Source organism: Nannobrachium achirus (genome assembly GCF_963921795.1).
Source record: "Nannobrachium achirus genome assembly, chromosome: 2".
In the NCBI taxonomy this organism is placed as follows: domain Eukaryota; kingdom Metazoa; phylum Chordata; class Actinopteri; order Myctophiformes; family Myctophidae; genus Nannobrachium; species Nannobrachium achirus.
Genome location: NC_137811.1, coordinates 54,665,794 through 54,688,488, shown reverse-complemented (window position 1 = coordinate 54,688,488; position 22,695 = coordinate 54,665,794). Strand labels below are relative to the sequence as shown.

At 42.4% G+C, this 22,695-nt stretch overlaps 2 protein-coding genes across 3 annotated transcripts; both read left to right on the top strand.

Annotated features, from left to right (window-relative positions):
• Positions 1–721: 721 nt before the first annotated feature.
• pnisr (PNN-interacting serine/arginine-rich protein) lies at positions 722–9,286 on the top strand. 2 transcript variants are annotated; one of them, XM_080754174.1, is made up of 12 exons: positions 722–835; positions 1,370–1,476; positions 2,077–2,253; positions 3,093–3,328; positions 3,717–3,882; positions 5,067–5,263; positions 5,377–5,517; positions 5,640–5,739; positions 6,370–6,423; positions 6,746–6,943; positions 7,229–8,330; positions 8,918–9,286. In XM_080754174.1, the coding sequence occupies exons 2-12, from the start codon at positions 1,386–1,388 to the stop codon at positions 8,949–8,951; spliced, it is 2,496 nt and encodes an 831-aa protein (XP_080610300.1). In that variant the 5' UTR covers positions 722–835; positions 1,370–1,385; the 3' UTR covers positions 8,952–9,286. The 2 variants fall into 2 exon arrangements, with proteins under 2 accessions (XP_080610300.1, XP_080610299.1); XM_080754173.1 differs by having other exon boundaries at positions 5,046–5,263.
• Positions 9,287–10,563: 1,277 nt separating this feature from the next.
• On the top strand, positions 10,564–20,582 carry coq3 (coenzyme Q3 methyltransferase). Its single transcript, XM_080754263.1, has 6 exons — positions 10,564–10,923; positions 11,889–12,026; positions 13,920–14,016; positions 15,554–15,802; positions 16,547–16,706; positions 20,013–20,582. The coding sequence occupies exons 1-6, from the start codon at positions 10,721–10,723 to the stop codon at positions 20,198–20,200; spliced, it is 1,035 nt and encodes a 344-aa protein (XP_080610389.1). The 5' UTR covers positions 10,564–10,720; the 3' UTR covers positions 20,201–20,582.
• Positions 20,583–22,695: the final 2,113 nt, after the last annotated feature.

Genomic DNA, 22,695 nt, shown 5'->3' with positions numbered 1-22,695 from the left:
AAAGCCAATGGATAAACATCTCAAGAAAGCTTTTGGGCTTATTGAAAACTCATAACATTGAATGACAGACAAATAAAACACAGTAGGCTACTGTGATGTCACGCGCAGACGTTTAACATAATTTATATGCTACAGTAGGTCACGTGTTTTTTTTCTGTTTTGTTGAAACGGTTTGAGCTCAGTTTGAGGTAGCCTACTGTTATCTATTTTAGCTACGAAATGCCCTAAGGCCTAAACACTGCTCAATCCCAGTCCGACATTCCATTATTATAACAGATTATCTGATTGTGTCTTTGTTGTTCTTGTTATATGTTAAATATGTGTCCTAATCTTGGTTTCTCCCTCAATGTCATGATCTCTCATGAAATGTTTTAATAAAGTTTGATAAATCAAAGATACGTAAATGGTTTCCTGTGGAAAAAACGTAGTCTTTTCTAGGATCTCCTTTTAGTAGACCTTTGTACCAGTGAACTGTACCTTTTCCTATGCAAACTTCTAATAAAGTCTTCAATCAATCAAACAAACCATTAGGTTAGTGTGTTTGAAGGTGATTTTTCTTCCGTATTGTTACTATTTATTTACCACGAATCATGATGTATTATTTATGGTTTAAAAAAAGAGTGAGAGAAAGAAAGTCTTCCTCCAATCATACGCCTCCAACATGGCTCGCGTGCACAACGCGCCCCCGACACCACGCACGTGTCGTCTCGCAGCTCGTGCCCGTGGTGGTGGCTAGCGGCCAGTTCCCTGTTGAAGCCATTTTGATTGTCTGACTGCTAGTCAGAAAAACGGTGGAAAGAAAGCTGCTTTCTGGGAAAGACGCAAAAGCCAAAAGGTGGGAATAACAGGGAATATTTAAACCTGACTTTGTTCCTAACCTCGTAAGAAGTGACGCCGTTTAACATGTCGTCGTTGAACATCGGTCTTCCAAGCTCTTTAAGCTAGCTGGCTGAGACCAACGCGAGATGTTTTATTCTGTAGCTTTAGCATTTAGATTAGCCATCCCCTTCCTTCCAGGTCGGAAACAGCGGGTTCGAGGCCCGGATATTTTGTCTACAGGAGGCCCAATGCGAACGCACACATTATCAACATTTAACCACATTTAACCCAATGCTTCGTGCGGTGGTTCCCACAGTGGGTTTCAGAGGCTGACGGACATGGCTGCTAATGTTAGCTGTTAGCTGCTAGGCTAGTGTCGGCTACATTTCTGTTTGATTTCATTTGTTGTTGTTGTTGTTAAAGCTGCTGCAAAATCTAGCGGCAGCTGTACTCTTGCTTCGACGTTGTGTGTTAAAAATAAAGACCGTGTTGTTTTGTTGTGTGTGTGTGTGTGTGTGTGTGTGTGTGTGTGTGTGTGTTTTTTTTGCAGGGCTGCAGAGACAGAGATGTGGGACCAGGGAGGAGGACATCCCTGGCCGCAGTGGCCTCTCAGCCAGCAGCAGTGGATGCAGTCTTTTTCACACCAGCAAGATCCAGGTCCGTGTGAATAACAGATCAGATCCGCTCTCGTATTTCACTTCAGTTAGATCAGAGGTCTTCAACAGGGCGTCCGGGGCCCCTAAGTGGTCATCAGAGTTACTACAGTGGTGTCGCCAAATCTTTGTGTGATAGGATCATGTTTTTTTACATGAATCACTTGATTCTTAGTGGAACATGAGCTAAAAAAAAAAAAAAAGCTAATCTACAAGCTCACATTGTAGATCGGCTATTTTTTGGCTCTGCGGTTTGGTGTAGAGGGAAAAGATCAGACTAGTAGGTATTGACAGTTCGAGTGGTTGAATATATTTATCCAACAGATGATAGTGCTGTCAAACAAGTCTAAGCTGTATAAGAAATCCATGAACATTTTAAATCTGCAACACAATTTTTTAGGTTAAGTAGTGAGGGTCCCAGCTTCATCTCTCTCTCAGCTAAGGGGTCCTTGGTCTGAAAACGTTGAAGACCCCTGAGTTAGATACTTTTCCCCTCCTTAATCAGATCTGGTTTGAGGCATCATAGCCAGCCTTTGATAACAATAGCAAAAATAGTTGCAGTTCTAAACCCGTTCGACATGTTTCTTAACTTCTCTTACGCCAGGTCAAGTGGACTGGGCTGCACTGGCTCAGGCATGGATTGCACAAAAGGAGTCGACGGGACCTGAACAGCAGAGCCTGCAACCCAATGGTCAAGATATCCCAGGCCTAGACCCTGTTCCACAGAACAACCATGGAGCCTTCCCGGGTGACCCATCTTTTGGCAGAATGTGGCAGCCTGGTACACAATTATATAGAAATTAAACAGTGATCTATTAGTCGCTCTGGTTTAGATATCTAGGCCTGATTTACACTGGAGCCAAATTCAGCCTGAATCAGATCTGTGTCACTTCCAGATTGACATCTGATTGGTTTCATATGACCATGTGACCATTTAAACCAATCAGATTCCAATCTGGACGTGACACAGATCAGATTCAGGCTGGATTTGGCTGCAGTGTAAATCAGGCTTAAATCAACAACCGAAATCATTTGTTAGGCAATAATAGCCTTGGATCAAGAGACTATCATAGATGTTGATGTTTGCTTTAGTGTTGGTCTCTCTCTACCCCCCAATAGTGAGGACATCCACACAGAAAGCTTGTATTAGAAAGCACTGTACATACACGTACAAAAAAAGCTGATCCTGTGGATGTTAACTCGACATTCTTCTTCTTCGTGGGGTTTTGTGGCGGTTGATTAACTCGACATTAGGAACCTGTGTGCACTGTATTGGTCCATATTTTTCGATATGCGTCTTAATCCTGTATGTACCTGAAGGCCATTTTATTTTGTTGTTTACATTCTGTTTACATCGAGAATAATGCCGGCTTTCACCTGATGCGCCCCGCCACTACCACCCACTGAGGAATACAGGGAACTTCTGACAGACTGATTTTCTTTTTACTAAAGTAAAGGTCGGACTCGATAAAATACATCTGTGATAGTCTTGATCCGAGGCTTGTTCGGCAGCATTCTTACTTCCAATGACATTCAGTATTATTAACTTGAACTTCCGTTCTCACGGAAAAACATGAATGAGCCTTTTGACAAATTTTGGCTTTCGTCCATCATCCACAGAATGGGGAATGCACGGCCAACCGCCGCCTCCACCTCCCCCGGACCAGGCCTGGATCCCACCTGCGTCGGTACCGATGGATGTGGTGAACCCCAACGAGGACAGCAACAGCCAGGACAGCATAGATTTCACCGCTGACACCCTCCATGGGGTTTACCCCCCGAACAGCCATGGGTATGGGGCTCAGCCCGACAGCTACGCCATGGCCCCCTTGGCCATGAACCAGTTTGATTATCAGGTATGCAGATGTCACAGTAGGATTTGTTGGTTTGCGTTTTTAAGTGTGCCGACCAAGTAAAAGGAGAAGGTGGGATCCATAGAAACTGTGCTGATTGCCAGAATCTAGGCGCCTTCTAGAACAGTCAGTGCTTTCTTGATGCCTTGCAGAGAATGTTCGATTGTTGAAGATCCAGCATGGTTTGGTATGATTTTTTATCAGTTAATCTTTGCTTTGTCACATTTTAATTCTTAAGACAATTGTGGATTGGATAAATATTACCTGACTTCTTCTTGAAAAGACGCCAACATCACCAAATCCTGTAAATGCCATTAGGTGGCAATTTGCAGGGTCAGTTGTGTTATTGGTTTAAATGTTAACTTTAAATGTGTGTTCTACCATTCTACAGCATGGCGCTGCTGCAAATTATGGCCCCGGTCCCGCTGGCTTCCATCCCCCATACTGGCAGAATATCCCCAGTCAGAATAGACGAGACAACAGAGCTCCTGGATTCAGGGACCGGCCCAGATCCCCTATCCAGCTCCCTGTCAAACAGGAGGCCCCAGCAACACTAGGTGAGTGTGCCCTCTTTTAACCGTCGGGGTAATGGCCTATAGTAACTGTCTTTCTGTTTTTTCCACTCGGTTTGTTATTCTTACATTGGTATTTCACTTTAATTCTTTGTTTAAGCCCATTCAACTTCAGACTCCACGTTAACCTTGTTGGATGAATTGAAAACACACTGTCGTGGTTCTGGTGACTGAGATTGTACTAGTAATGCATGAGGAAATGATAACAATCTTTTATTATTTTATTTTAATATTAGAACATAAAGAAATAGAAACATTACACAATTAGAAGGACAATATCAGTCACCAGAACTAGGAATGTGTGTTTAAAATGAATTGATTGGGCTTATATAGAAGGGGGTGGGTCTGGTCAACTCAATATCAAATATTGAAACAAGCAACTTAAAAACTGTCGGGGCCTGGGTACACACAGCACACTATAGCCAGGGTAGATGTTAAAATGATCTCAGAAGTGTTTAAAAGTGAAATACCATTTAACTCTTAAATAATTATTTCTCGTGCAATTCCCTAAATTGTATATATGTTTTTGTTCAGAACACATTGCAGACTCAGAGCAATGTGAGCTTGTAGATCAGCAATTCTATTTTTGAATAAAATATTGATCCTATAATGACAAGCCCAATATTGTAACTAGGGCTGGGAATCGAATATACATATTTTACCCGAGAAGCATTAAAAAAAAAAGTAAAACAGATGTTGGTATACGAGTGAATCAATGAGTACGTTTTTAAATCTAAATTTCGCATCCACTGGGCCAAGCAAAGCGCTCTCATCGGCTTCTTCTCCCATTGCATGCACTGGGTTTTGTCGTCTCTTGGTTGGTGCACCGCTATGATCGGTACGCTCGACACTGAAGGTTTCGTGGTGCAAAAACTTAAGTGCGATTAAAATGTGTTAATTGTTTTAATCCCGTTAATTTTCTGTAATTAATTAATCAAAATGAATCAGTCCCAGCCCTAATTGTAATGCCAGCTTGAAAGTGGTTATTATGAAAAGTAGGTATCCTAGTACCTGTAAACATGGTGGGAAAACATCCAGGTGGTTAGAAAGTGGGTCATCATGATAAAACGTATTGTTTAAATAAAGGTGGCAGTCTATAAGAAACCTTTTCCTCTGTGTTGACAATTAAACCCTACACCAAAATGTAGATCTCTTACTTTTGAGTTCAGATGCTGTGAAAAGGCGCACACTGCCTGCATGGATACGAGAGGGCCTTGAGAAAATGGACAGAGAGAAGCAGAAGAAACTTGAGCAAGAAAGAATGGCGAAGGAACGCATCATATCGGGGAAAGATGAAGGCCTCGATGAGCAGGATGATGAGGATGATGGAGGGGGTGAGCCCCGTGTACCCCGCAGGAGTAAATTTGTAAGTTACCCAAGGCCATCCAGTATTTATGTCACTATAGCTACTTACTTTTACAAATTCTGTGTGCCTACATATTTCATTGAATGTTTTTTTTTTTTTTTTTTTTGCAATAGGACAGTGACGATGAGGAGGGGAATGAAGAAGAAAACGAGGAAAAGACCTCCCTTAGGAAGGAGTTTGCCAGCCGGAGCCCATCTCCTCCCTTGGAGGACAGCGAACCAGAGATGACCGAGGAGGAAAGGGAGTTCCAACTGGTCAGTGTCCCTGTCTTTGAGCAAATGGCTCATCCTGTTTTATACTTGTTGTGGCCGTTGTTTTGCCTTGAATGATTAAAAGCACTGTGCTGAGTTTCTCTCTTTCCCCCCACCCCCACCAGATGTTCCTGACTAAAACGCTGCTAACGGAAATCTTGCTAGAAGTCACAAATGAAGAGATCCAGCATGTGGCCAGAGAGACGCACCGCAAGGCCACCAAAGGTCTGCTCTTGTTTTCTCCAGCTCATCCATCATCTGTGCCTGACACCAAGACATTGTGTTTAAGTCTGAAGAGAATCCATTCTGTGTTTCTTAGTCTCTAAAATTGACTCAATTGTGACCTGTTAACCAGGCTAATTGAGAGGCACACTTGGGAATATCATGTCTAATTATGGTATGCTTTCTCAACCATTCTCTGCTAATGCATCGGAAGGAAAGAGCAGAGCAGGGTGTTTTTAAGAGCACAATGAAAAAAAGGGGGAAAAGGTCCTTTTGGTTCCTTGGCTTTATGGGACCAGTTGACTGGCTGTAAGTCTTACCAGCATCTCACCAGGGACTGTATGATCACCTACCGCCTATAGACACACAGGTTCTTGCTCCGTTGAAGTGACAGTGCATTAGTACAGAGTGGTTTCTATCCCTCCTGTCCGACTGTTTGACTTGGATTGTGTGGCAAACCGCTTGTTTGTTAACTCTCTCTCTTCTCTCCATTTTTTTCTCTTGTTATCAAAGACAGCTCTTGTGAATAGTGCGTTGTCTGTGACCCCCTACTCTAGCGACTCTCTTGCCTTTGAGAAAGTGGTGGCTGTATGTGTTTTAACATGTTGTTCCTGTTGTTGATGTGAATCAAAGCTCCTGCAAAACAGCTGGCACGGTCAAGTGCATTGGCTTCTCTGACTGGTCTCAGTGAGTATCCCATTTCTTTTACTGGGAAGGGCACGAGGGTTGGACAATGGGTGGGTGGGTAAGAATGGTTGAAAATTAGCGTTGCAGCTGTAGTTTGGTAGATTGGGGCAGAGTTGACAACGTCAATGATTCCGCTGGGTTTTTGGACTTGACTGATAGAAGCATGCTCTCTTATAGAAATATTGGGAAGTAGATGTCTATTTTTAGGGTTGATGAATTAGAAATATGCACAGCTCTGTTTGAGAGGGAGGGTAATTAGCGTGCATGTGAGTATATGATTTTGGTCCCTTCTTATCTCAATCGGGGGGCTCTGTTGTGGCAGGCGGGCTTGGTGATTACGGTTCAGACGAGAGCGAGGATGAGGATGACCATAGCGCCCGGGGGTCTGAGTCGTCCGATACAGACGAGGAGGAGTTGCATCACCGCATCCGTGAGAAGCAGGATGCCTTCCGCCGTAAAGAGAGGGAGATGCAGCAGCTACAAGAGAGACAAGCCCAGGAGGCTTCGATGCTTGCACGTGGTGAGAGTTGGATGTTGGTTTCTCAGCATGTTCAATGGATTGATATCAAGTCGTTCAATTTAAACTTGATTTACATAGCTCATTTCATACAAATGCAAAACAATGCACTTAAAATTAAGTGGAAATGCAGACACAACCAACATAAAATAGGGGAAAATATTACCAAAATAAAACTGGAAATGTACCTTTTAGTCACAGTGATGCCTCCTATTATGAGAATCTTTTAAATGTAACTTTGGACAGTATATATTTGCCTCTAACCAGTTTGTTTTCTTGTGTTCACAGAAGAGCTGTCGAAGGAGAGATTGAGCAGAGAAAGTGGGGATTATGACGAGGTTCAGGCAGAGAGCTTACACAAACAGGAAGCTAGGGAGAGGGAGGCGGAGCCTGTGGTAGAGAGGCGTAGGTCCCGTAGCGAGAAGGAGGGCAGCGAGGGCCGGCACTCGGGGCGAGGGAAGGACAAGGCAGGGCGAGGTGGCAGTGAGTCCCCGGCCAACGGCCACAGCAGTAGTTCCCGGTCCAGCTCAAGTCGGAGCACCAGTCGCTCCTCTTCCCCTTCCTCCTCATCCTCAAGCTCCTCCCGTAGCTCGTCTCGGTCCTCTACTCCACGCAGGAAGAGGAGGCGCAGTCGCTCATCCTCCCACAAGGCTCGCGGCCGGCGTAGTCGCAGCCGCAGCTCTCACAGGCGCCACAGCGACCGTAGTGAGAAGGTCAGGGACAGAAGGCGCAGCAGCGTGGAACGCTCTGGACGGCACAAGAACGGCCGCAGCGTTTCCAGGGAACGTAGGAACCACAGGAGTAGATCCAGGGACAGGGGCAGGGCCAGAGAGAGCCGTAGCCGCAGCAGAGAGAGAGACCGGGAGAGGAAGAGGAGTAGGGAACGGAGGGACAGCAGTCATAGTCGGACTAGCAAACACAAGCAGAGGGTCTCCAGCAAGGACAGAGAGAGGAGGAAAGACCGGAGCCGCAGCCACGACAAAGAGAAGAAAAAGAAGGATAAAGACAGGGAGAGGGAGAAGGAGAAAGAGTCTGATAAGAAGAAAGACAAGGCAAAACCTAAAGAGAAAGAAAGGGAGAGGGAAAAGGAGAAGGGAAGCAGTGCTGTGGCCGAGGAGAATGGCAAGTCAAAGAAGAGGAAAGAGAGCGACTCTCACACAGACTCTCAGAGTGACAAGCACTCCAGACAGGACAGCAAGGCCAGCAGGAAGGGCTCCGCCAAATCTAGCAAGAAGCGCTCCGATTCTGAATCTAGTAGATCCCCAACCCCTGAAGTTAGCAAGGAAAAGAAATCTAAGAAATCAAAACGTAGTCGTTCAAGATCCACGGAAAAATCTCACAAGTCTGGTAAGAAGGCAAGCCGCAAACACAAGTCTAAGTCACGATCAAGGTAGTATTCGTTCTTTTCTCTTTCTTTTTCTGTAGTATAATGTAATTGGTGTATGTCTCTGTATGATTGATTAGAGAAATTCTAGCTTATAATGAATTCTAAAACCCAAGGAAAGATGTAATTTCATGCAGCTTATCCATATCTTATATTAAATGCAATTACAGCTATTTCCTCTAACAATTAGATAAGCATTATTAGGTCTCAAGTCTGATGTTAATATATTTTGTATACATGAGAGGTTGTATACATGATTTCTTACCCTAAAAAAATCATAATCAGTTTATTGCCTTTGTGGAGCCTTCGGTTTTAGTTCATTACATATGTGTTTATGTTTATCTGGCTGCCTGCAGTGGACATTATTTAAATGTTTAAATAATGAACATAAATCATGGATATCTGCCAAGGAATATTACTAGCACTGTTTATAAGTGCTTTGGCTGCGTTAATTATCCACAAGTACTAATGAACTAGGTTTGTGTGTTGGGGGGTGGATGCGGGGGGGAGACCGCTTGTATGCATGTGTTTGTGTCTGCGTGGCTAGTTGTAACTAGTGCATTACTAAAGTTTGTCCAACGACTCTCTTTCAGGTCCACGTCTGCTTCCCGCCGCAGCAGGCGCTGAGGAGCACGGAGTGCCTCCTGAACTGTGCGCTTTTTAAATTCCATGAGTTTAAACAGGCTTGTCTCATTATAGAGGCAACGGTGTAGGTGAAAATGCCACTCCTACCCCCGTACTCCCCCTCTCCCCTGTTCATCTTTGTAAATATGTTATTTTTTAAAACGGAATACTGCGGAAAGAAAGGACACTTTGAATGCTAGTTGTTTTTTGTTTCTTTCTTTTTTTGCTTGTAACATTTGTGGACATTTAAAGCTCTGAAGTTGTATCGTTTTAAAACCCATAACAGGAGTGACCGTATCCAAATCGTGTAAATTGTCCAATAAACTGATTGTACCATGGCTTTTTTCTTTCATGATGCTTGCTATAAAAGTTCAAAATAAGGAATTGCTACTAATTTGTCTGCAGTGTGCTACTAATCAATTTTCACGTAAATAACATAAATAACAATCAATATCAAACTATCAAATGTTGCTCAAAATACTTATTTATATTCCAAGGGCACGTGCCCTTGGAATATAAATAAGTATTTTGAGCAACATTTGATAGTACAGTTTGTGCCTCTATGATGATTTGAATACTATAAACAAATATCTTTTGAATATTCCAACAAGACTTAGAAATGTCTGTATTCACAAAGCATCAACTTTAGCTTGCACATGGATTTGTGATATATTTCAACTAAAGGACCTGTAACTTTCACTGTTTATGGGATCTTTGGACTGGAGGATGAAATCGATGCTGATTGAACCACAGGTATGATGTCCTTGGACTGGCTGTGGAATTAACTGTAAGAACAACCATTTGGCTAACCTAGATAACATAAAAATAAATATTACATGGTATATGTTTTTTATTTCTGAAAGATAAAATGAGATCAATGAAATCTATTACATTTATTTTGTTTTTATGTTTATTAAATTAAGGCCTATGGCACCGGTCATTCTGGTGAAAAGGATATTAAACGCTAACCTAGAAGACAAAAATACATATTACACATGTTTTTTATTTCCGAAAGATAAAATGAGATCAATTAAATCTATTACATTTATTTTGTGTTTTTATATTTATGACTTAAACTAAGGCCCATCGCATCGGTCATTCTATTCCACAATCTCTGAATGTATGCTGGGAGCATTTGACCAAATCGCGGAGGCAACCGTCTCAACGTAGATTTAACACTAAACAAGGCTCTAACTCGTTCTCCTCAAGCCTTAAAGGAGAGCAAATCCCTAGCCTCCTTCAAAATTGGTATGAAAAGTCACCTTCAGGCGGCTGCTACCCGTGACTAAATAGACTAAGCCCCCATGCCCCCCCCCCCACCCTTTTTCTGCCTTTGTATTTGATGTTATGCTTTTGAAACTGATATTATCCTGACCTAGATAAAAGTACTATGTTCTATCCGTCTGTCTTTCAATGTTATATGAGATACTTAAAGTGTGGTTCCCGTGGAAATAAGCCTCGGCTCTCTAGGATCTCATTTTAGTTGACCTTGTACCAGTGATTTGTACTGTCATGAAACTGTACTTTTTTCTATTGCAAACTCCTAATAAATTCTTCAATCAATAAAAAATCAATCAATGCGTCGGTTGCGTCCTGTTCTGAACAGTACTAGGAACTATAAGGAGAGGGACGTTTCTACCCGAGCCCATTAAGCCCAAGAAGCGTGTGGAAGTTACGGTCCGTTACGGTCACTTTTGCTATCTGGCTAGGGCTAACCATACTCTTATGGCTAAACACTTGCGCGTAAACGCAAACATTTCACGTTTATCAACATGTATTCCAAGAAGTTTGGGAATCTAATGCTTGGACTAGTTTGCACTCGTCCAAAAGCAAACGTGAAGAATGTGCTGCAGCTGAAGAGTCCTTCAGGACGGAGTGTATTCAGCTGGAGCTCTGTGTGTAAACACCGCACACAGCTGTTGCAGAGGACCACTTGTGTGGATGTCCATCAAAATGCCCTGCACTGTCATGTCAGGTAGGTTTGAGGCTTGCTTATCATTTAGATTATAGGTATAATATTAAATTGATAGACCCTTATCGATCAATCAGAGGATATTGTATAGTTTTCATGATGGCAGTACAATCATGCCACTACTATTTACCTTCAGATTCAAACCCATCCATTAATAAACATACAACCAAAAACAAGGCACCTTTACTAGTGTTTCCACACATTACAAGAAGAGTGGTCGGCTCGATGTAAAATAAATTATTTTGCCCCCCCAAAAAAGAGGTCTTGACTTCATGTCATGTGTAAAGCAGTGGTTCTCAACCTTTTCAGGCCACGACCCCCAAAATAAATGAGCTGAGGCATTACATTTTGTTTAACACTGTTCTATTGTAAAAATAGCAGATCTACATGCTCACAACGCGAGTCGTGAGCATGTAAATCTGCTATTTTCAAAATTTATGCCTCTAATATTTGACATTTTAGAGGTATTAAAAAGACTTTACATTGTCACTTTAGAAATGTTCATAGCTTATACCCTATACACTTAAACATTAATATGTTGGTTTGTTTACTGTTGAGTGATAAAACAAATATTGCACATTAATCTAATCATCTGGGGACCCCCCAAAATAATTTTGCCCCACAGGTTGAGAACCACTGACTTAAATTAACCCTTACATTTCTTGTTTATGGTATATGCCCAAAATGACAGGCTATACGGGTTGTGTAGTAATTGTCAAATGTTCAAGCATTTTCTTATCCTAATTTTCCATTCCATTTTCCAAATATTACATTTTTTGGACCAAATGACCAATTTTACATTGAGGTGCCCACTCTTCCTGTTTCACGTACCTTTTGTTACTGAGACTAGCATGGGTTTGCCACATGATAATGGAATGTCATTATGGCAAATGGATACATCAACACAGGCTATTTACTGTGAATCACTAATATTTCCCTTTTATAATTAAATTGTTTATCTTCTCAAGTGTGCGATCAGCCTCCCAAACCACAGTGGACCCCAATGAGCTGAAGAGGTTCCAGTCCCTGGCCAGCAAGTGGTGGGATGAACAAGGAGAATTTGCTGCTCTGCATGCCATGAATGACTTGAGAGTGCCCTTTATACGGTGTGTAGAGGCTATTAGAGTGCATGCTAGGGATGGGACGATATGAAAATGTCATATCACGATTATTGTGCCAAAAGAAATTTACGATTTACGATATTATCGCGATAATCAAAATCCATTATCCTGGGCGGAACATTTGCCAAAAAATAGCAGATCTACAAGCTCGGCTATTTTTTGGCAAAGACATTTGATAGAGAGTGAAAAAAATACTGTATCAAGTACGTATATTATAAGTACCTTTTACCAATTATAGAGGGTTTAAGTGGTACTGGATATGCAGCTCTGCAAATAAAAAGTGAATTGATCCCAGTGCATGACGGAGGACAATATCACGATGAATTAAATCTCCACGATACGATTATCATGAGTGTTTTTTTTATCGCGAGAAACGATAATATTGCGTATCGTCCCATCCCTAGTGCATGCATATATTCACTATCAGGTCAACGATCAACTATCAGGTTGATTACTCAAGAAATGTCCAGAAGGGGAGTGTACCGTGGCCAAACACATGCCAAGGAACTGAAGGAACTGAAGGGAGTAGAACAAAATGATATGCCAGCATATACACTCGGAACACATTCCCAACCAATAATAAGCAAGTGAATTCTCACTGGAAACAGCTCTATGTACTCTACGTGTGCATGTTTTGGGGAGCTGGTTGGGGGGATAATATTTTGATTGATACGTTTTGCTATTGAAGATCATTGCATTATCCATGTATGTGTGTGTAGCCGGTCATCTTTCTCCCCTTCCCCCTCTGTCGTCTCAGAGATGACGAGTCCTTACAGTAGCAGTGTGACATCTACTGCCACTGTAGGTTGAATCTGGCACAGGATGGGTCTGATACCACTCTGCCCTCTGGCTGTGTTTAAATGAGGCAATGTGACAACACACTGCCCTTGTTGCTGCTTTATCATATTTTGTTATAACTGCTTGTGCTCCCCAGTGTACCTTTTAAATCTCATGACGTATTTTTATTTAAACTTTATTCAGACTAGATTGAGTAGTTAATTTCCATGTTTAGTGGATTGTTATCGGGGGACATACCATTACACAAGTGTTGGGGCAGCAGTAGTCTATCAGTCAGTCTTGGACAATCTGCTTATGAACTTGGCTGCCTCACTGCTTGTGCCAACATTATTGCACCACAGCTGGACTTTAATGAGGGACATACTGTATATGGACGGATCTCTGCCTCCTATGTGTGCCTTGTGCCTAAGGGAGACAGCTGTCAGATAGCTTGGGAAGGGAGTGAAAAAAAGAGAGGAGGTGGAGAGATAAACAAATGGTCTAAGAGGGAATTGGCAGCTAGCCTCCAGAGGATAATTGATGTTGAGCATTGTTTAGGACGATGGTGACTTGGTTGTGACAGTGAAAGGTGGGTGTCACAGGGTGAAGTCGGGATTTTCTGGGGGAACCAACCAACAACATTCTTATCCCAAAGAGCCCCATGAGAAATAGCTAATCTTTCACTCAATAGGGGAAATGCCTGTCACAAGTTGATGATGTCATAAAACCATGTGTGGTCTATCCCTTGCATGTGCAAAAGAAAAACAACACACACACATTTGAAATATTGATTTAATGCTCATATTAACCATAGGAAGTATTATGTTTGTTTTTATTTTCACATGCATATGCCATAAATTCCATAGGGATAGACCACACATGGTTTTATGACATCATCAACTTGCGACAGGTATTTCCCCTATTGAGTAAAAGATTAGCTATTTCTAGACGAAATACAATATTTAAGGTGTTTTTAATTTCCCTTTAAGATTACATTCCCTGTCCTAAGCCTGCATTATATCCTCCTAAAATATTTGACTGGTGAGATGGTGCTGTGGAAGGAGGCTTTAAATGTGACTTATGTCTTGTCCATGTGCTCAGGGACAATCTGTTCAATGTGCATGGAGGGAAGCCAGGGAACCCCCTCGCAGGACTGAAGATCCTAGATGTTGGCTGTGGAGGTGGCCTGCTCACAGAGGTAAGTGTGTGTGTGTGTGTGTGTGTGTGTGTGTGTGTGTGTGTGTGTGTGTGTGTGTGTGTGTGTGTGTGTGTGTGTGTGTGTGTGTGTGTGTGTGTGTGTGTGTGTGTGTGTGTGTGTGTGTGTGTGTGTGTGTGTGTGTGTGTGTGTGTGTGTGTGTGTGTGTGTGTGTGTGTGTGTGTCCTAAATAAATATACAGGCTATAAGCCAGTTGTGAATCTCATGGCTGCACTCTCACTGGAACGCACTAAGTTGTGTGAGAGTTGTGTGGGGGAGGCGGGGGGCAGAGACAGCACAATGCATTCCGGATGGAAGTCTAGTGGTTTGAAGTCTAGTGCGTGTTGTGTGCTTGTTGGATGGTGCTCTGTGCAACCACAGGACTCTCACTAGACTTCAAACCACTAGACTTCCATCCGGAATGCATTGTGCTGTCTCTGCCCCCCGCCTCCCCCACACAACTCTCACTCAACTTAGTGCCTGCCTGTGTGTGGAAAGCCCATGGACATCAGCCTTGTTTGACGCACCCGCCATGAGGTCCGCCAATTGTTTGAATTGCTGCTGTTCAAATCAGATGTCTGTGGTCCCTTGCAGAATCGTAATCTGTATGAATACGATTCTGCTTGTGGTGTGCTGACTGTGCTCTGATACTAGCCCTTTCACATGTGTACCAGTGCTTTAGCATACAGTGTATGTAAGTGTCAGCTGAAGTCACGTTGTGTCTTCACTGTCTTGTGGATTTGGCTGGTCATGGTTTGGTGGAGAAGACAGTCAGGTGGTTGTTTATCTGTTAGTGGGTTTTGATAGTTAGATGTCAGAGGACAGGGCTCTTGTCTCGGCCTTCATTTGAAGTGAACAAATACCAGCAGTCTGGTGTGATCCGAGTAGACAAAATCAGGTCTTGTATGAGATGTCTCTGTTGCACACACTGGCACATTTATCCATGCGCACAGACGTGTGCCCAAAACGCATATAGACAGAGATTCTTTTCTCTCCGTCTCTCTCATTCTCACATAGACACACACATGCAATGTCGGTGAGCATTTGAATTCTGTGTGTCTTTCAAAATACTGCCCCTATGACTATTCCCCTCGGAAGAAATCAACTGTGGGAGAATGGAAATTCGCCTTTAGGCGACAAACCAACTACACACACACACACACACACACACACACACACACACACACCCTCCCTCCCTCCCACCACACATGTGTTTTGTTGTGTATTCACAGCAGTTCTCCAGCAGAGGGCACTGAATTTCACAAGCCAGCTCTACCAGTTTTATGTACTGTACAGTACATCTGTGCTAATTTGGCACAATATACAGTATTGTTTCAGCATGAACATTGCAATGAATGTACAAATGTCATGTACAATAATGAAATTGCAAAGAGTGAGCTATGGCAAATTTAACCAGTCAGTCACATTGTAGAGATGTAAGATGTAAAAAAATAAAAAAATACTTTGTTAAAACAATTATGTTTGTTCCTCTAAGAATGTCTCTCCTCTTCGCACCCCTTACCTCTCTTTCCAACACCAGCCCCTGGGTCGTCTGGGTGCCCGTGTGTTAGGCATTGATCCCGTAGAGGACAGCATTGGCACGGCGAGGCTCCACTCGTCCCGCGACCCGGACCTCCGTGACCGGGTCCAGTACCAGGCCTGCACTCTGGAAGACCTCACCGGTGAAGGGGAGGAGGATGACGAGTTTGATGCTGTGGTGGCCTCGGAGGTGGTGGAACATCTGGCCGACCTGGAAACATTCGCTTACTGCTGCAGCCATGTGCTCAAGGTGGGTAACAGGACCACTTCAGCTTTCACTCAATCACTGTAAGTACACACTTTGTGGTCTGTTCTCAGACAGCTTGCGGAAGGATTTTGTTTGTGCATATTTGCATGCATGTCAAAGGTGTCGGGTGGACACCTTAGTATGTCCAAAACCGTTCCTTTTTTAATTATTTATTCTTAATTAAAATGTTGAAAATCGATCGTGACACGTTTTGAGCTTGTAGATCTGCTATTTGCAGTACTTTTGTGTGACACTTGTATGTCAAAGGTGGGAATGAATTAATGAAAAAACAGCTGAGATACTGAAATATGGAGATACAAGGTTTCTACCTGACAACGATGTGGTAACTTTATTTCGCATTATGCGATCGTATGCATATACATAATTATGAGTCGTGGTGAGGTTTTCCTTGTTATATTTTGCCCACACTTCGCCCTCTAGAGGTAAAAGCCACATACAGTATATGGACTCTTGAGGGAGCAACTCTTGGAAAACCATTAGTACCTTTTGATCGTGTGTGTGTGTGTGTGTGTGTGTGTGTGTGTGTGTGTGTGTGTGTGTGTGTGTGTGTGTGTGTGTGTGTGTGTGTGTGTGTGTGTGTGTGTGTGTGTGTGTGTGTGTGTGTGTGTGTGTGTGTGTGTGTGTGTGTGCGCGCGATATATAATTATTATATATATATATATAATTATTATTTTTTTCCCTTCACATTTTCCAATCTGAAATGTGTGTGTGGATGTGCGCTTACAGCCGGGCGGTTCGCTTTTCATCACCACCATCAATAAGACCAACCTGTCCTATGCACTGGCTATTGTAGCAGCAGAACAGCTGCTGCGCATTGTTCCCATGGGGACACACGACTGGGAAAAGTTTGTCAGCCCTGAGGAGCTGGAGCGCCTGCTGGAGTCCAGTAAGTCTGGTTTCTCATCACAACCCCATCCTTCCTTCTCAGACCTCCTCTTTCTCATATACCTCTACAACATACATGGGCAACTGGCGGCCCAAGGGCCACATGCGTCCCCCACCTTCACTTAACTTCTTCGTGCCATATTTAAAGTGGGACCTCTTATATTGCCGGTTCGCCAACAAAGGGTTAAGAAAATAGTGTGCACGGCACGCTGGTGCACACATTCGTGCACAGATCATGCACTATGCATGTGTGCATGCTTTTCACAGCTTTCAAACAAAAAAATCCGCTTGGAAATCCGTTCAGGCATTCAGGAGAAGGCAGCCCTTATGTTTTCTTCAAATGTAAACAAACATGGCTGCCATGTTTGAAAGATGGGGTTGGTATGGGGGTTAAACATGCAATTTCGCGATCGCGATCATGGCTAGTACACTGTTGGAGGTCCAAATTTATTTATTTTTTCAAAAAAAGATTTCCCAAAAAAAATATATTGTTTTTATAAAAAAAAAAAAAAAAGGACGTCCAGAAGACGTCTGGCAGGGAGGTCCATAGTTAAAAAGACGTTTTTATTATAGAAAACGTCTTTTTTGGCAGGGTATGAGTTAATGCTAGCCCTCAGGTTAATATCGTAATACTATAATAGTATATTATTGATTTCAGCTGTTACCATTCCAAACATGCAAACATGACCTGCTTTAATTAGACTACTTCAGTCTATATTAGTAGCTTAATGACTACTACTACTAGTATTTCTTATTGCCAATGTATTTAAGTTCATAAATTTAACATAAGAACAATTAAATGCATTTGAAATTAAATAAAATGTTTACTTTTCAGGATTCCAATTCAAGAATAGCGAAAAATAATTCAGGATTCCAATTCAAAATTATCAAAAAATAGCAGATCTACAAGCTCAAAACGCGTCACAGTGCGACGTGTTTTGAGCTTGTAGATCGGCTATTTTTGATATGTTTGCCTTTATTATGCATTGTGGCCCTCTGGACTGGAGTGTGAAAATAATAGTGGCCCTCTCCATCATCAAAGTTGCACACCCCTGCTCTGCAAGATGATGCATGATGATCCTTCTCTATTCACGAGCAATACATTTTTCATTTCATTTTTATGTGTGTCAGTATTTTAGTTTTTTCTCCTAAGCCTAATATACACTGAGGCAGAAACTGGCCATATTTAAGGGTTCAAGGTTTATTTTCACACTTAACATTGTTTTTCAGAACGTTTCTTTAGACTTAAAACAGCAACCAAATTAAAAATGATTAATGCATGGAACAAAATGGAAACAAAAAATGGAAGATTAAAATAATAAAATGAATAAAACCTGCCAAAAGAAAGATTTTGAAATCAGCAAGAGCATGAACCAAAAGGAACCAATAGTCAGAGTTAGCCTAGCTCAGCTATACCATCATCCACCCATGTTAAAACAAGGAGGGGATGATACTGCAGTTAGGTAGCTAGCTGCATTAGTATCTAGGCTGGTTATACCAGGCTAAGTTAGAGTTGGGAGTGGTATAGTGTCCGCTCTCTCTCAAAGCCTTCCTGGTCTGCGGGATCTATCCACATTGCTGATAGCAGGACATACTGGAGATGGAGGTACTCAATCTCCTGTCTTAACCTTTCTACGGTGGTCTCCGCATTGATTTTAATACCCTTTGTGGTGGGGAGTAATGGGCCTAGCTTACGGGAGATAAGTGTGTGGTTTCAGGTGGGTGTCAAGAACAGCACAGACTCTAAAGGTTGCTTTTAGAATCTAGTCTTGTGTTAATGGATCTGAATATTTTCCCAGAGGGAAGAGGGAACTGGCAGGGTGGGAGCCAGGGTTCATATATGATATTAATAAGGGAAAGTTAGCCGAGTATTAAACCAATCTGGGAACTAAATCTAAATCAATATCTTTCTTCACAAATGTGTTCATAAAGTTGTCTACTATCACCTCTGAACTTTCTCAATCACAACTCCCTTCGGAAACTTTGTGGGAGCCAATCAAAGTTGGGGGTATCCCGAGGGCCTGGGATTAAAGGGGGAAAAATAAAAAATGGCCAATATGTGCGTGTGAGGTGTGTAATCCCCTTTAATCCCAGGCCCAGGTATCCCGATACCCCCGACTTTGATTGGTTCCCACAAAGTTCCCCAAGGGAGTTGTGATTGAGAAAGTTCATTGGTGATAGTAGACACCTTTATGAACACATTTGTGAAGAAAGATATTGATTTAGATTTAGTTCCCAGATTGGTTTAATACTCGGCTAACTTTCCCTTACTATATTCTATCTAGGCTTTTAAGCTGTAGTGAGCTGTTACAGACCACGATAGAAAAGGTTAAAGACAGATTCAATAGTAGTCTGTCATTTATTTGTTCATGCTTGTTATGCAAATATTTGTGAGAAGAGAATCATGCATTGTTAGATCTTTGTACTAGGTGGGGTTGGGGTTTTGACATGAAAGGAAATTAAGATAATGAATTTTGTAAACTCGTTGATATATTTTTGTGCCGAATTTTGTAACTGTATGTAAATGAATTATTGACAAAAGGAAATACAAATTTGTATTCAGTATATATTAGTTTCTATCACAATAGTATTGTAATAGAAACGGTGCACCATGTTTCTTACGTTGAAAATCATTCATTGAGCTTTGCTTAGAATTTCATCTCTATTTATTTCTCATTTAAATAAATTAGCAATGACAGGGCCAAAAAACGTAAAAGAGCCACACTACTCTATTAAGCTTGTCTTGAATTTCCAGAGGTTACAGAATGGGGGTCTGTTCATAATTCCGACTTCCCATTTTTCTGATTGTTAGGTTATTGTTAGGCAGAGGGTTAGTTATAATGGGGCCAGTCAGACCAACAGGATGTGGAGTAATGGAGAGTGGAAATAATGACATGGCACCCAAAAGACAAACACCATTTACTTTGTTTTATTGAGGTTATAGTGGAGGTTGTTTTGACTATACCTGTTATTCTGGAGAAAATGTGTTTCATTAAACTAAAGCCACTGTGCAGGCTAGCATCCAAATGCATGATTTTTATCTCTCAATCCTTATTCATAAAGAGACTAATTCAAAAACCAAACACAAAGTTACTGTTAGTTTTTCATCATGAAAAGGTGAGAGAAAAAAAAAAAACTTCTACCAGAGTGAACTTTAGTGAAGCACGATGTTAACTTTCTCTCTCTTCTGTGACTCACATTCCCTCTGTCCCTCCCTCGCATCTATTTTTCCCTCCCACCTTCCTTCTGCCGACCCTGTTCTCTCTCTCTCTCTCTCTCTCTCCACTCTCCCCTCTCCTCTTCACAGACGGTTTTTCGGTGCAGTCTGTGCGGGGTATGCTCTACAACCCAGTGTCAGGAGAGTGGAGCTGGACAGACAGTACGGCCATCAACTACGCTCTGCATGCCGTCAAGCTGAGTGAGGAGCCGCAGACGGACACGGCCGAGGCAGACCGCCCCGACCCCCAACACCAAGCTTCGGCCACTCACCACTGACCTAAACCACTGAACCAGTAGAAGAGAGGGAATCTCTGCTTCCTAGAAGCCAGCTGTGATGCAGCGTTATGAGACTTTGTAGTGAAAGAATGGACCTTACACACTTACAGTAGCACTGAAAAGCTGTGAAGAAGAGAAGATGTTAAGTTGTTATAAAGCTCTCCTGAGCATTATGAAAGTTGGTTTTGTCAACATCTTGCTTGTTCGAGTTGACAGACAGATGACATATGGTCTCTCGAGCTATTTCAGCACCATTAAGCATTGTGCTAACTGTTCTGTGTCAAAAGATTGTCTAAAACCAATGCACTTGTTCTAAAATTGTACTTGGCCATCATAATTATCATTTTGCTTTTCAGTTTTGGATGATCATTGTCCTAAAGAAGCAAGGACATCTAAAAGGTTATTGTATGTTTTGTGCTCTTCGAATATTGTGCTTCTTGCCAAGTAAAATCTCTTCAGATTCTCTAATATGACACCAGAATAAGAAAGCTTTCAAACTTGAGTTCATTGTGTGATTGGCTGGAGTCCTCGGGCCATTTTAGGATGCTAAGGCCTTCAGATGTTGTCCACCCATTTAATTACATGAAGGCAATGGTCTCTGGCGCTGACACTGTACTGAGTTTATAATTGGTCTAATGTTGATGAATGTATTGCATAACCCAACACGTGCCTCTGACTTACTGTACATCATTACTGCCTGACATCAAAGAGACTAGTGGTTTTGAGCTTTCCAGGGACACATGCATTTGCCTCTACTGGATGCGCGATCATTTAAAGTTATTTGTGTCCATTTTAAAATGTTGAATTCTTACTGAGTATAGAGCAGTGATAGCTGAGTGGTTAGTGTCCATACCTAGGACTCCGGAGGCCCCAGAGGTCGCAGGTACGATTCCCCGCTTCAGCTATCACTGCTCCCCTTCCCCCTTGCGCTCCTTATGAGCATCACTGGGTTGAGTTCAGCTGGGTTAAAGCTGATAAAAAAAAAGCAGCTGGGTTGGGCTACGATATCTGAATTTCCCTCGTGGGAGGAGTAGGTAACTATTATTATTATTATTATTATTATATGCTCCTGTCCAACCAATTGCCTGAGGAAAAGAAAACATTGTCACATACCAATGGTGAAATCCCTTTTACCCAGTCTGCGATTCAGTAGTAGTAATGGCAGTATACTGCTTTAATATATCTGAAAATGTGCTAGTTCTTTTTTGGTGGGCCTTTTCTGCCTTTATTGATAGGTAGTAGGTTGACGAGAAAGGTGACATGCAGCAAAGGTCGTTGGGGTCCGGACTCGAACCCGCAACATGCTGTCAGGCTGGATTACCAGCCTAGGTGCCTGGACCACTACTCTGTGGCCCAGGCCTGAAAACGCGAGGTCTTGACTGATGCATGTCTGCAGCTGTCCCAAAAGGAACTAGCCTTGGTTTATCACAGTGGTACTCAAACATTTTCATTTCAAGGAACCCTATAAGTATAACTCTTGCGAGTGCACAAATGGACCCATAGGGTTCCATTTAATTTAGTTGCATTTGTACACTCTAGAGAAGATCTTCAAGGGTCCATTTGGAACCCCCTCTAGGAACCTAGAAGGTCCCTGGACCGGACCCCACTTTGAGAACCCCTGGTCTAGCACACAGATGCAAGCAAGGGCACAAGGTACCACTGAAGGCACTGATGTGTTAACTGTGATGCAACAGGCCTTAAATCTTAAATCTTCATTTTCACTATTGAGTTATTCATAGTGAGTAATGATCAACAATACCAAAAGTATAATGTGGATATGTTCATAAATATTAATGATTTACTCAAGTGAATCTCAGAATCTGTTACCAACTGAGTAGGCATGTCACTTGTTATACCTACCTGTGCTGTTGCTTTCCACATCTACTTATTGATTAGCGAGGCCTATATGTATTTGTGCATTATTATCCACAGAATTTGTTGGCCTGGTGAGTCTATAATTAATGTGCCCTTGGCCAATCTTAGCCTACGCAAACGGCAAACCAAACTGTTGCAAGTGCGCCAAAGTAGCCTAATTTGGTCGTTTTGAATATAGACCTAAGTCTGATATTGTGGCCAAGCTGTTATTAAAAACCCGACCTCTGTCAATATTTTTAGCGTTTATTGCATAAATGGAGTCATGGTATGTAATAGGCTATTTAAACATTGTTGTTAGTGTAAACAGGCAATTTCTATCAGTATTTTAGCTGTTTCACCGGCATAGAGGGAGCCCTCACCGGTGAGGGCGGTGGTGACATCACTCGTTTCCATTGGAACAGACAAAAGACACCGACCGAACGCCTGCGGAAGACGCCGAACTGGGTGCGGGCAACATAAGCGGCGAAGATGATGCTTTTGACATGCTATGTTTGGCAGATAAACAAAACGTCGCCATGCCGAGGTAGACCCACTGCAAGGGACCTTTGATGAAACCGAAAGCGGGGACCAGGAGGACTCGGAGCCGGAGGGTGGAATCCGGGAGGAACTGAGAGAAGAGA